General features: G+C 34.6%; 1 protein-coding gene and 1 long non-coding RNA gene across 4 annotated transcripts; one reads left to right on the top strand and one right to left on the bottom strand.

Moving 5' to 3' along the window:
- The first annotated feature begins 56 nt into the window (after positions 1–56).
- Positions 57–1424, top strand: LOC106304510 (probable xyloglucan endotransglucosylase/hydrolase protein 21). The gene is made up of 3 exons (XM_013740915.1): positions 57–397; positions 482–675; positions 846–1424. The coding sequence occupies exons 1-3, from the start codon at positions 122–124 to the stop codon at positions 1321–1323; spliced, it is 948 nt and encodes a 315-aa protein (XP_013596369.1). The 5' UTR covers positions 57–121; the 3' UTR covers positions 1324–1424.
- A 6855-nt stretch (positions 1425–8279) lies between these two features.
- On the bottom strand, positions 8280–10254 carry LOC106303622. 3 transcript variants are annotated; one of them, XR_001262510.1, is made up of 7 exons: positions 9952–10254; positions 9615–9707; positions 9437–9511; positions 9309–9347; positions 9143–9230; positions 8922–9065; positions 8280–8716 (listed from the first exon to the last, which is right to left on the bottom strand). It is a non-coding gene; the product is annotated as an uncharacterized LOC106303622 (long non-coding RNA). The 3 variants fall into 3 exon arrangements; XR_001262512.1 differs by having other exon boundaries at positions 8950–9065; XR_001262511.1 differs by having other exon boundaries at positions 8989–9065.
- Between the last annotated feature and the right edge of the window lie 4102 nt (positions 10255–14356).

Here is a 14356-nt window from a genome sequence, read left to right as displayed (position 1 = left end):
CACCCCCCCTCATTATATAAATACGCACCAATCAATACTCGTCTAAATGTCTCAAACTCAGATAAACACTTCCGCCACCTACAACCTTAAAGAAGAGACTTCCCCAAAGTGGAAAACCAAAATGGTTTCTCATACACTTTTAGTTATGTCATTAATTCTTTTTCTTGGTTTAAACACATTTCTTGTGGCACACGCTAACTATCTCAACCAAAACATTGACATAACGTGGGGTGATGGTCGAGGAAACTTTCAGAACAATGGTACTCTTCTGAATCTCACACTTGATCAATCTTCGGGATCAGGGTTTCAATCGAAAGCCGAGTACTTGTACGGAAAAGTCGACATGCAGATCAAACTTGTCCCGGGAAATTCTGCCGGGACCGTGACCACCTTCTACGTAAGTTATCTTAATTAGCTAGACATACGAATAAATCTATTACCTTATGTAACGTACATTGAATAATAGATTATTGGTGTGTAGTTGAAGTCTCAAGGATTAACATGGGACGAGATAGATTTCGAGTTCTTGGGGAATGTTAGTGGAGATCCATACATACTTCACACTAACGTATACACTCAAGGCAAAGGTGATAGAGAGCAACAGTTTTACCTTTGGTTCGATCCCACAGCTGAGTTCCACAACTATTCCATTCTTTGGAATCCGAGTCACATAGTGTAAGTAGATTTTTAAAGTTATTTTAGCTAATTTTATTAATTAATAAGATATATATACATTAATTATAGTTTAAAATCGAACCATATAATTAGTAAAGAGGGGTGGCAAAAACTATTCCCAACATAATAATCCCTCACTGATTTTTTTAACATGTTTAAACTCTACATAGGTTCTACGTTGATGGGAAACCAATTAGAGAATTCAAGAATTTGGAAGCAATGGGTGTGGCTTATCCAAAGAGCCAACCCATGAGAATGTACGGTAGTTTATGGAACGCAGATGACTGGGCCACAAGGGGAGGCTTGGTCAAGACAAACTGGTCAGAAGGACCATTCGTAGCCTCTTTCATGAACTACAACTCTGAGAATGCTTGTGTCTGGTCCACTGATAATGGAACCACGACTACAACACCTTGTAGTCCCGGTGACTCGTCTTCTTCTTCTTCCACCAGTACTAGCGAGTGGTTTTCGCAGAGAGGGATGGATTCTTCGAGCAGGAAAGTTCTCAAATGGGTTCAGAAGAAGTTCATGGTTTATAATTATTGTAAGGATAAGAAACGGTTCTGGCAGGGTTTGCCTGTTGAATGCGATGCCAAGAAAAATAACAAGAACAAGAACAAGAATAAGAACAAAAACATAAAGTCTTGAGATTCTTGTCAGTTTAAAAAAAAAATGATTTAATGAGTTTGAGGTGTTGGTTTCTGTTATGATCATTTGTTATGTTCATGTGTGTGGTAAATGATGGAATGAGAACTTCTTTGACGAGTTTCTAGTATTAAAAGTTAAAAGAGGAAAAGTATGCGGTTGAAACTTATTGGCTTTTCGATCCCTTTTTTTTTCATTTGAAGGGGTGAAAATGTTGTCGACAAACTTGAAAACGAAAGAGAAGAAAACTTTTTATTGTCGTTGTGTATGCAATAGCTTTACATTGGAAGATAGATAATTAATGCATGGTATATAAAAGCATGTTTAACTCTAATTAATTAAGTGGTGGGAGTCTACTGTTAATTTTTGGGTTTCGGCGTGTATTCACGTTGGTCTTGAATTCGATTTTTGTTGGGAACTAAGTTATCGCCATTTGACCAGGTTGGACTTGGTTTTCAACTCAAGTGGTTAACATAGTATGCCATTATAAACGATCGGTCAATCCAAAATTGGAAGATATTCTAAACTTGGATTAGGCAATGTTGTATGTTTTGGACTAATCCACAGTGTATCAACAAGTGTGTTTTTCTCGAGACCGGCTGAATCAGCCGATATGACATATGAAAAAAACTGAATCAGACTTGTGGTCAAAGTCTCTTTATAAGGAGTGACGACTATACAAAGATTAAGTGGATAGTTTCTAATGGTGCTGCGAGGATTAGGTGGTGATGTCTTAATGATGATATAAAGATTAGGTGAATAAATCTTAATAATGTAATAAGAATAAGGTGAAGAATCCTTTTGGCTATTACACCGGTACAAAATGTATGCCAAGTTATGTTGGAAGTTGAAGGCTAAGGGTTTATGTGGTACTTGATTTGAGAAAAAGATTGTTATGAATACAATCAAAGTCTTATATTGAAAATTTAGGTAAATAATATCTGATATATAAAAATGTAGTTTGAGAAAATCCTAAAATCAAATATATACGGACTTTGCTGATTGTGTCTCAAGTGAATAGTATCATACTAATAATTGGTTGAGTAGAGTTGGACATCAATACTATTAAAGCACAAAGTTGGATCTAACTTGTTTCTAGGTGGATTTTTTTTTGTTTTTAAACTAGAGTATTTAGGCTCTCTATACCTACAAAAATCCATAATTAGCTATCTACCACTTCACTGTTTTCTACACTGTTTACAATTTGATAATCCGAATTTACCCTCATCCAAATTCTCCTCTCTCTCTCTCTCTCACGTGTTCTCTTGAAATTCTCAGCAACATCTTATATTTCTTTTTCATCTCTAAAAATAATTTCCTCTATCTATTTCTTCAACTACAATCATAACTTCATCTCCCTTCATCACTCGCTCCTTCCCTCTTTTGTTGATGTCGTCATCTTCCATACATTATCCGTGAAACAAATGGAAACAACATAACCTCGACTGAGACAGTCATCAAGCCTCGTCGCATCGAGGACAAAAAATTTCACGAAGCTTGTCATCAACGTTCCACCGCCATGAATCTATTTTCTAGTGGATATGTTCATTCAATGCAGCCGATGGCTCCCATTAGTGTTTCTCTCTTGAAAATAACCATAACCGTTTCGACGGTTTTCTCGAAGTCGAACACAATATGAAGTATTTAAAGTGATTCCATGGCGTGTACTAAAGATATAGTGGTAAAAGCATGTGGACATATGGGAGTATAGTCAAAGAAAGAGTGGATTTTTTGCGAGATCGATGATCATGACTTGAAGCTCATATAGTTCAGTCACTAGTAGCTGTAGCCACTATGTAACAAGTTGTTAACCGATAAATATTGGATTAGTTGATACAAATTAGGCATTGTGAGCTGATACAAGTTTAGTTATATGTTATCAAACCGTAGGTGCTGCTAACTTATAAATAATTGATAGGATGTTACAGAGCATTAGTTGATACATGTTTGATTAGATATTACAAAACATGTTGCCGCTTTAAGAAACGGTTGGTAAGATATTAAAAATAGCTTTCATTAACTGTAACATGTTTTGTTAGATGTTACAAAATATATTAACGATTAATATGTAAAAATAACTTGCTAACAAAACATGTGGTATGTTAATATACATTGATACATTCATTGGAAGCATGCCTTCATATTGACAAGCTGTCCGCTAACAATTCATATAACATTTTATGTTAAAGTGTGGTGTTTAACATTTTTGTTAGCGTTCTAGTAATTTACACCCAAATTTCTCAATGTGTCGTGTTTCCTCTCTTTGAAAGAATTGCAGATTACCAATTCGCTAAAATGATGCAATCAATCACAATCACTTACTCTTCCATTGATATTCAGTTTGGGAAACCAAATTGGAGAAGTTCATAAATTGGAGATTTTTTTTTGTGATTTTAGATTAATGTTCCATACCTCTGAGAGATTTTTGGGAGGTATGTATTTTTTGAGTCAATTATTCATTGGAATACATAGAACACCATTGAACTATTGTGACAGTGGTGAAGACGAAGCGATGAGAAGGAGTTGTGTATGACTGCGAGGATAACAAAATTAGCTGTGGTTGGAGGATTCATAAAATAAATTGGGAGATGTGGATTTGAGGAGAAATTGTCACCGTTGTTGAAGAATAAGAGAAGAGATTGATATTGGTGGAGAAGAAGAAGAAGAAGATAAATGATGAAGATGGTGACTAATGCTTTCTCTTTCTTATTCACAGGTAGTCACGTGATCTGCCAAAAGGATAAAATAGTCAAGTAATGTTAATTTTGCTATAGTAGATGTTAGTTTACATGTATTATGGTAGTTTCTTCATTTTGGCTCATATTAGGTATATTAAGCTAATTGTCTCTTTAAACTATTCTATATAATTTTTGCCTAACACAATAATGTCAATAACTAACCAACCTTATGTATAACCTAATTATGGTAAAATTTAACAAATAAATCTTCAATTTCTAAAGATGGACCCAATATTTTTGCCTAATATTTTAAACATTAATTATAAATATCAAAAAGGAAAACACGTTTAATAATGTTGCGGGTGTTTAACCGTGATCATAATACACCTTTATGTGATACAAATTTATTGTTAGTTACTAATGTCATAGCCACATGTATTATATTATTTAATTTAGTGTTTATTTGTGAAATAACCAAAGAAAAAGGAGAAATTAGTTTTGGAGAGAGAAGGATAGAGAGAGATAGAAAGAAAAAAGAAGAGAGAAAGAGTGTGGTTTTAGTTAAACTAGTGGTATTCCGGCGCTACGCGCCGGGTTCGTATGTTTTATTCTTACAAGAATTTACAATTTATTTAATGGTCTTAGTAAATAGAATATGTTCAAAAGTATGAAAATAAAAATATGTTGAAAGAGAATGGTATTTTTGTCCGATCCATTTGATAGTTGTTAGCGACTACATGATATTACTTTGTTTTGAAGTTGCTTATTTCAAATTAGAATAGCATGACTAATTGATTCAATAAAAATATAATAAAAAGCTGATAGGCATAATAAAGTTAATTTAGTTGAAACTTAAACATAAAGTATGGTTGATATTTTATTTATAGAAAATTCTTATACCGTTAGGTACCATGTGGAGAGTATATAAAAAGAATGACATTTGAAATTTTATTTTATTTAAGTACCAAATAGTACTTGTGGGAAAGTGAGCAAATGATCAAATAATATTTATATTATTTAAAGTTTAACAAACTTTTGAAATTTTAATTTATTTTAATTTAAAATATTATTAAATTTTGCTATTTGTTGGTTTTTCAAAAAAAATACTACCTATTTTATTATTCCATTTAGAGATTATATACTTGTTCGACCATTAATATTTTTTCATGAAAATGAATTTGTTTTAATTTTTTAATCTTTTTTCTAATTTGACTATGATAATAAAAAAAAAAAAAAATTTAAAAAAACAATTGTAGTCGATTGTGTTAGCTTATATATATTATTTTTCCTTTTATATGTTTGTTTTATCTTTTATTTTATACATTTTTATTTAAACTGTTGAGTTATATGATGTAGCTGATTCATTGTAAACAGAAATATTTCTTGACGAGTAGTAATAGATTAGTTGGACAAACTTAACTTATTAAAAGCAGTGACATGGTTTAAGGAAACGTCTTCAATCATAGAAAGTGATTTTTTTTTATTAAAAAAGCCTTCAATGCAATGTCCATGTGAGCGCGTCTTTATAGTCAATCAGTCGTCAAACTTGTTGATCTCATTATTTCTCTTCTTCTTTGTGGAGCGCCCTTCCTCCGGAACTGCTGCATCCTCTCATGTATTCTTTTCAGCTACAGGTGACTCATTTGGCTCACTTGGAGCAGCTGTTTGCCCATCACCATTCCTATCAGCAGTGCTTCCTCTAATGTCTGAGTCCCTCATGTTCTCACATGGATGACTTCTTTTCACAGCTCCACCACCAGGAATGAAATCACCGGATTGTCATTGCCACCCTAGCGCATTAACAATGTTAAACAATGATAAAAAAAACATCTGTAGTTTCCCGACAGAGCATAAAGAAGTTAATGTATTGACTTGGTTCTCAAAATTTGGTTGGGCTGGGCGCTAGTGAGAATCGTAAATGAACTCTGATGTTTGCATGTGAAGTTGAATCGAGAAAGCTTCAGCTGTAGCCTGCGTTCTGGTGATGGATAATATTTCAGTTACTTGAATATGCAGTTTACATAAAATACGGACAGAAAAATGTGCGTAAGTTGGTAAGTGTTACCATTTGTTGGGAGACCTCTGCAGCCCTGGTATTTGTCAACTAACTTATTACAGTATCAAAAGCTACAAACTCAGCTGAGTCAGATGCAACGGAGACGGTCACATTAACAATTTCAGAATGTGACATATAATGTCTATAAGAGTTTACTATCAACAAAGCTGGAAGGAGGAAGGATTTTGTGTTGATAAAACATTACCTCACAAGTCACAACCCCAACTGCATTCTCCTCATTACATGAAGCGCAAGTGAAGGAGGAGAAGCCTCGTTGCAGTATGCGAAAACACTTTGTGTACGAAATGTAGCACCATCAGTAGGTGATGTCAATGCCACTTACTACCCCAGTGCAAAGGAACTCAACGGTCTACAACGATGTAAATTAATAGAGGCAAAGGTTATCTTCTTGTGTTTACCTGTGGGGAGGCGTTCGAAACAAAGGAATTAAGCTCAGCCAAAGTTACCGACTCTATCTTCCTCACCCCACCATATTTTGTAGCATTAGAGCTTGAGCAACACATTAGGTTCATGTTCTCCTTCTCTCTCAAACTAATATAAGCAAAGAACACCACATAGTTGAGCTGTTAAACTCAGACACAATTAGTATTAGACATGAGTTCAGAAACAACTTTAACAACATTATCACCAAACACTTGGCTGCGTCTGAGTGAACTTGTTGAAAGATAGTACTGAGTTAACACATAACTTACTACCCAGCCTTCACAGTTGTAGGACTTTAGATCCAGGAATTCTTCTTCGCTGATTTTGAGCTCCATTCCGAGCTTATTTTGGAAACAAAAACAATAGCTAACGTTAACAAATGTCGACTCAAAACAAATATCATTAGCTGCGACATATTCCTCTTAGCGTCCAAACTAATCACTTTTTACTTAAATAAAATATATAATTTTTTGATCAAAAATAGATATATAATTCAAAATATTTTTTCTAAAATAAAACAAAATGAAAATATTATTAATTTAGATCTTTTTAAAAAATTCGGATAGGACCCCGAAACTTCAAGAACAAATCTGCTTCTCCCTATGTACTTCTTTGCAACTCCTATACTTAAGTACTTGGGCCAGCCTGATGATATCGGCAAACACTCCGGTACCATAGTTGCTTGGGTCATCCCTATCCGTTTAGCATTTTTTTTCGTTTTTCCTCTCAACCACTCAATGCCAGCTCAGGAACATGGTATATATGCATGTTTTAGTCTAATTCAGTTTTCATTTAGATAATAATCAGTCACAGTGACAGTTAATTATCGTTTGGCAGCTTGTCCTAGCATTTCCTAGCATGTATATATATATAGTTTATTTGATACTGTTATTGGTAAATGATGTTTGGTTACCACCAGGTGATTGTAATAACATCTGGAGTGGCACTTGTAGTTCACATATTTGTGAATTTTGGCTTTTTATGTTCGTTCTCAAACTTGGAGTTAGCGGGGCATGGTGGTTCAATGCACTCATCTTATTTACTAACACCACTTGTGGTGGTTGTCCGCTCACTTGGACCGGTTTCTCCATCGAAGCTTTCACAGGACTTTGGGAATTCGGTAAGCTCTCTGTCTCCTCCGAATCATGATCTGACATCTTGGAGAATTGGTATTATAAGATTTTAGTTCTCATGACTGGAAATCTGAAGGATACAAAAATTGATGTCGTCTCCCTGTCTATATGGTACATCACTGAAAATTACTATACTAAATATGAAAAAAATCCCTATCATATTTAATTATTTATTAACTATAATTGTATAATGACAATTAATGTTCATTGGTAGCATGTCGATACATGGACTGGAGCTGATGATTCCAATTGCTTTCCTGGCCGGGACCGGGTATAGCCATTCTTTCGTATCATGACAACCTCGAGCATGAAATATAACACCCTCCGTTATCGTTTAAATCCTGATCACCTTGCCGGTAAAGAGAAACTCAGTTGGAGTCGATATTCTGGACTCCAGCCACTTTCTATCTCATCAAAACATATTCTAATGAGTATTCTAGTTTTGAAAGAGTTCAGCAACTTTGAAAACTGATGATTTTGGTTACAAACGTTAATAAATAAATGGAAAAGGTATATTGTTGCAACACATCCTTTTCCCATCAAGTCGAACTTGTATAGAACTATCAAGTTTTCAAAAACAGTAGATATCAAATGGTTACTTATAGTGGACTACGGAGGTGTTTAGGAACCCAGCTAATCCGTCATGAAAACAATACCGAACACATAGTATATAATCGAATTTTCTGATGAGATATAAAACATAAACTTATATTCGTGGCCACACAATATAAAAATCATGGGATATTGCTTTCATAGTTGGAAAATTTACAGTGCTTAGAATTGTAAACTTGCTTTTGGCACATGTTTTTTCAAAATATTTGGCTACAGCCTTGGCATGAGGAACTTCACCACTATGTATTTCACGCTCCATCCATGTCACACTCAGATAGCATATGTTGTACATGTAACCACAAATCAAAGGGTGAGTTTTACAAAAGTCCAGTAGAAGATGGAAAGGGAAAATAATTCACCTTTTCTTGAGTGCCATTCTCGATCAGCTCTTTGATCTTAGAAGGAGGATCAGCATGGCCTTTGAAGCCCCTTTTGGTATCCATGAAACTGCAGTTCTCATTATGCAAAATCAACTGAACAGAGCAACAAAAAAAAAGTTATGAAATTTACTTCTGCAGCTCAATCATAAAAGCAAAACCCAACATTGAACTAATCAGCTATCAAGCAGCAGACTTGAGTCAATTTTCAGGCAAAAGCTAACATAAAAAGCGCGGTGTAGAACTTTACCAACATGCTTCACAATTTGAGATCATAACACAAGTTTGAAAGAAAGCTTACGGTCAGAAATAGAAAGCACAACACTCACTGGTCCAAGACAAGAGTGTGATTATAGAAGATTGCTCACAGTTTCTGGTCCCTCTGTAATGATAAGATCCTCTAAATTCTTGGCTAATCTTATTGAGAAATCCTCTTTATTTTCGCCTGCACAAAATATTCCAAGGTTAAAATCAAAGATCACTCTGATATTAGCCATAGCTGAAATTTAGAATCCTTCACACCTGGAAGATGAAAACGGCAATAATGAGGGCAGTCTGTGTGCCACACAAATGGTGCAGGTAAATCAAAGTTTGATGCAGCACTGGGAGACTGTAAGAAAAGAGGATCAACGTGGATGCATTTATTAGGAAAATATAAAGAATATCTGAGGAACTACATTCATTCTACCTGGACAAACTTGCTGATATTAAAATGGAGCTATGGTACCTGAAAATAATAACACCACACTTATAAGCACTTTGAGATCTTATAAAAATAAACAACACAAAAAATGACAAGAAACATCCTCTTCTCACGATTTCTTTCTCGCGATAAATTTCTTCTTCTCAGGCCTTCCAAGTGCGTTGTTGTATATACCAAACCAGATTGACCTGCATTATACATACATGAGATTTATAAACAATTCTTATAGGTAGACAGCTTAGAAGAAAAATAGGACATATAGAAAATCATATAGTTTGAGAAACCACTAACCTGTGTATCATTGGGCTCATGATCCACTATTTATAAAAAATGCTTTAGCCGTTTTTGGGGCCATGGACATATCTAAGAGATCCTCAACAAATCCTGTTTTTGCAGGAAAAGGATATCAAAATGATCAAATCTTATTTAATCACTATACTGCCCTGAGTCGTAACACAAACAGGAAATAGCAGCAGACTGTAGAGAAAACACTATAAACGCTTCCACACTCATTATAAATCAAAGACTTGGTAAGAAAAGATGTGTATGCATGCTTGCATCAAAACATCAAATTCGTCCATGGATAAACTTATGCAAGTAAGTAAATGGCTTGTGAACTGAGACTTACACAGAATCAAGATCCTCTTCTCGATTTGGTTGAAGTTGTGTTGTTCATCGGCGGGAGATCGAAGATTTATAGTCGAACCTTTCGTCAGTTACGCTGGGATAGGATGTGTCCGATTGAGTGCTTGAGAGTGGGATGAGTGGGGGGTAATGAAGTTAAATCTCGGAATGAAGAACTTATTAATGCAAAACTGGAAACGTTACGTTGAGCTGGCCAGAGGAGTCCGGAGGTTCCAGCAAACGTTTTCAGAGATTCAGACGGTGCCCTAAATTTGAATGGGCCAGAAATGAATATACAAAACAAATGACCCAATCAAGAAAGGCAATAAAACGCAGATTGGCTTGTGTTTGGAAGTGACACGTGTCCAAAATTACCTCTCCTTCTTTGATGACGTGGCTTAATGAGGAGAGAGGCAAGTCTGTTTTATTGTATAAGATAGTGAATTATAACTTTTTTGTTGGTTTTCTCACCCAATTTCCCTTTAATTTATCCTTCTATAATATAATATATATATATATATGTATATATATATATATATGTATTTTTTTTTGAACTGACCCCTATAATATATTAGTATATACTATAGCCCAGATTCTTATGCATGTACGTAAAACATATACATAAAGTGTTATAAATATAATACTAGATTTTGACCCGCGCTTTAAAAACGCGGGATATTATACTTTGTAAAATATAATAAAAATTCATCAAATGCTTTGTTAAAAATGATAAAATTGTAGATCCACCTTATTTAAATCCGTCTTATTTTTCGACGAAAACATATACGTCTCGACCGTTTGAAGCCATTTACTTTTAAAATTTCAATAATATTATCTATTTAGATTCATGAAATTGTATTGATCTTCTATTTAGACCGGTTTGGATTTATTTTAAGTGACCAAAATAATTTAATATTTAGAAAAATATATTTGTATTGTATTTTTCTTAAGAAATGTTTATTTCATTTCTAAAAATTGAAAACAATGTTTAGATTTTTTTATTTTGAAAAAAATAGAAAATTAAATCAATGTAGTTTATGTATAAAAATCTTGATATCTACGGCTGTCATGCCTGTCATGCTTATTGGGTTCAAAATAATGTAAATTTAGTTAAAAACCATAAAAAAAAAGTTAGTAAAAAAAATTAATACACGTGAAAATTTACATTGTGAAAGTGAACCGGCCTCCACATAGATCAAACGAAATCAAATAATTATTCACAATAATTTATAACATAGATTTGAGAATATTGAATAAATTTAAAATTAGATATGATTATATATATATGCTATTTATAAAATCGTTTTTGTTAAGTATTAAATTGAAGGGATAATTTGCAAAATACCCTATTTAGGATTTGAAATTTGATAATTGCATTTTCTATTTTACTTTTTGAAAAATACACTTCTTTAATTATGAATTGACTTTTTTACCCAAGATATTTCAATAATTAAGATATTAATTTGAAATTAATATATAAATTCAGAATTAATAAAAATAATAACATTAAAATTATTTTGTTTAAGATAAATATATATGTTGAGATAAATATGTTATTTTATCATTTAAATTTTATAATAACAAAGATGAATATGTGAATTATGATTTGTTTTTTACTTTATCATGAAGTTTATACAGATTTCCCTTTATTTTATTTTCTTCAACTTATATAAACAAGTCAAGTCATGTATATTGGAAGTTGAGCATAACTACTTTCTGGAGAACCTAAGACCACCCACAATGCGGGATGTTAACAGAATCCTTAGCATTAATCCTTAAGCTAAAGGGATTAAAAAAATCTGGCAAGCTAAGAAAGAGTCCTTAATTAAGGGGATTAAGGACCAAGTCTTTAATGTGCTGGCAATACGGGATTGGTTCGGGTTTAGGGTTGTATTTCGTAAGGGGGGAGAAAAATCTATCATTATCGCGACCACCCGGAAAAAAAAAACACCTGAGGCGATAGAGAGGCGATTTGTGATTGTCTTTGTTGAAGGTAAATCCGAGCTTTTTGTTCATTTTTTTTTCCTTTTCGAGTTGATGCATGTTGATTTCATCAGTTTTAAGGGTTCGATTGTGGGGTTTAAATAGATTTAGGGTTTCAAATCGAAGTGGGGATTTAAATCAAATTAGGATTTTCGTCTGATTTTGCTATTTTCTTCTTTTCGGTTCGCTTGTTTGTTGTTATCGTCGCGATTAAAGGTTCGGGATTGAGTTCAAAATCGATTAAGGGTTTTCGTCTGGATTTGATAATTATTATTTTTTGAATGAAATTCGTCTGGGTTTGATTATTTGTGGATTTAGAATCACTTATATATTTGCAATGGTTACAATCCAGTGAATCTAAATTTTTTTTTCTTCTTGCAGGTTCTGAAATGGAGGAAGAACAGCGAGATATGAAAGCACACAAAGCATACTACGACATGCTTGATTTCGTTGCAAATGCGCAACAGGGGATTCCCAAAGTGTGCCCATGTGGATCAATCACGAAGCAATTCGTAGATGAAGAGGATACATATGACTACCTCCCTGGGAAAAGATACTTCATCTGCAAAGACTACCAGGTGTGAAGTGTTCTTGACATATATTTAATTTATATGCGATTATCGATCTTTTTCTTCCATATTTATTTGCTGTTTGGCAAATATTATTTTGTTTTGGCAGAATGACGGGCTGCATTTCAGGCAACCATGGGTTATGGGTGTGCAAGAAGAGGTTGAGAGGCTCAAAGTATGGGTTCACGAGCATGAGAACCTTCTGAGAGAGTGTGAGGCACTTAAGGTGAGTTTATATGTTATCAGTATCATAAATTGATAGTTGGTTGTACTATCTTTCTAACCTATTGTTTGGTTTGTCTGATGTCTGTCCAGGCACAGGTGAGAATGCTGGTAAAGCGTGTGTCTGAGCTTGAGAGAGTCCTGTGAGGTTAGTGTATAAACTTACACGTCTTCTTTTCCTTGTTAGAACTCTTTAACTCTCTAGTTAAAACTTAGCAGTTTGAATTGAAACGGATAGGACTGTCGGTAACTTTGTAGTTTGAAAAAAATTACTTTGCAGTTTGTACTTTCCAACTTTGTAGTTATAAATGCACACTAAACCACCATTAAATTGACCCTAACTGCATCTTGCAAACTAAAACTTCATTAAATTGTCTCTAGCTGTTCTGATATGACAATTTTCTACTAGGATTCAATGTAGAATCCCTTATTTAATCCTCTCCGTTTCTAGTAGAGAATCACAAAGACTTCTTCCTAAATGGCAAGCTCCTCTAGTTTTGTTAACCTCTTAGCGAGCCAAGGGTCAGTTGACCTTGACTCATTAGAAACTCCTTTGTTTAGTAGCCAATGTCCTGAAGAGTCTAGTGTCAAAAAGAGGAAAAAGTGGTCTGTCAAGGAGACTATAATCCTCATTGGTGCTTGGCTCAACACCAACAAAGATTCAATAGTGAGTAATGAACAAAAAGGTGGTGCCTTCTGGAAGAGGATTGTAAAGTACTACAACTCCAGTCCTCTCCTGGTTGGGACAGTGCCAAGAGAACTAGGGCAATGCAAGCAAAGATGGGCTAGGATCAATGATTTGGTCTGTAAGTTTGCTGGCTGCTATGACATGGCACTGAGGAAGCAGAGAAGTGGGCAAAATGACAACGATGTGATGAAGGCTGCCTTGGATATCTTCTACAGTGACCAGAACATGAAGTTCAACTTGGAACATGCGTGGAGGGAGCTTAGGCATGATGTGAAATGGTGCTCCACCTATCTGGAGAAGGACAAGGATAAGCGCAAACCAGTGGATTCTCCAGTGCCAGAGCCAGAAGAGAGACAAATAGGGGTTAAGGCTGCTAAGGCTGCGGGCAAGAGGAAGAAAACTGGAAAAGAAGAAGAATTGGCGAAGCTAGAAGGACTGTTGGAGATGAAAAAGCAAATCTCAAAGCAAAGTTTGCTAGAAAGTTTGCTTGCAAAGCCCGAGCCACTCTCTGAGATGGAATTAGCTCTCAAAATGAAACTTTTGTCTGAGATGTTGTCATGATTGATGGTTTGTTAGCTTTAGTGATGTTTGCATTAGAAGTTTGCAACTATTTTTTACTTTACTTACTCATCTCATATTCTCTTTTTCAGGTGAAGTACAAGACCTCTGTTTCAGGTGAAGTACAAGACCATGTGCCAGATGAAGACAAAAGATGGTGTCTCTTCCTTGTTCAGTCACGGGTAGTTTGTTTATTGTAGCTTGTAATTCCATGTGAACCAAGTCACGGGTTCTTTGTTTCTGTGTTGCTTTTGTATTTCCATGTGCACCAAGTCACGGGTTGTATGTTTCTTTGTTGCTTTGTATTTCCAAGTTGTCTTTATAAGTCAGTTTGTAGTGTCGGCTATGAGCTATTTCCTTTGCTCTTCTTGTACTCAGAACATGTAACG

The sequence above is a fragment of the Brassica oleracea genome, chromosome C7 (assembly GCF_000695525.1).
Source record: "Brassica oleracea var. oleracea cultivar TO1000 chromosome C7, BOL, whole genome shotgun sequence".
NCBI lineage: Eukaryota > Viridiplantae > Streptophyta > Magnoliopsida > Brassicales > Brassicaceae > Brassica > Brassica oleracea.
This window is presented reverse-complemented; position numbering and strand designations above follow the sequence as displayed.

Excerpts from the sequence above, each read along its gene's own strand:
- LOC106304510 (XM_013740915.1), top strand. The coding sequence starts at position 122 with ATGGTTTCTCATACACTTTTAGTTATGTCATTAATTCTTTTTCTTGGT. Across the intron at positions 398-481 it reads GGACCGTGACCACCTTCTAC|TTGAAGTCTCAAGGATTAAC; the intron begins GTAAGTTATCTT and ends ATTGGTGTGTAG. Across the intron at positions 676-845 it reads TGGAATCCGAGTCACATAGT|GTTCTACGTTGATGGGAAAC; the intron begins GTAAGTAGATTT and ends AACTCTACATAG.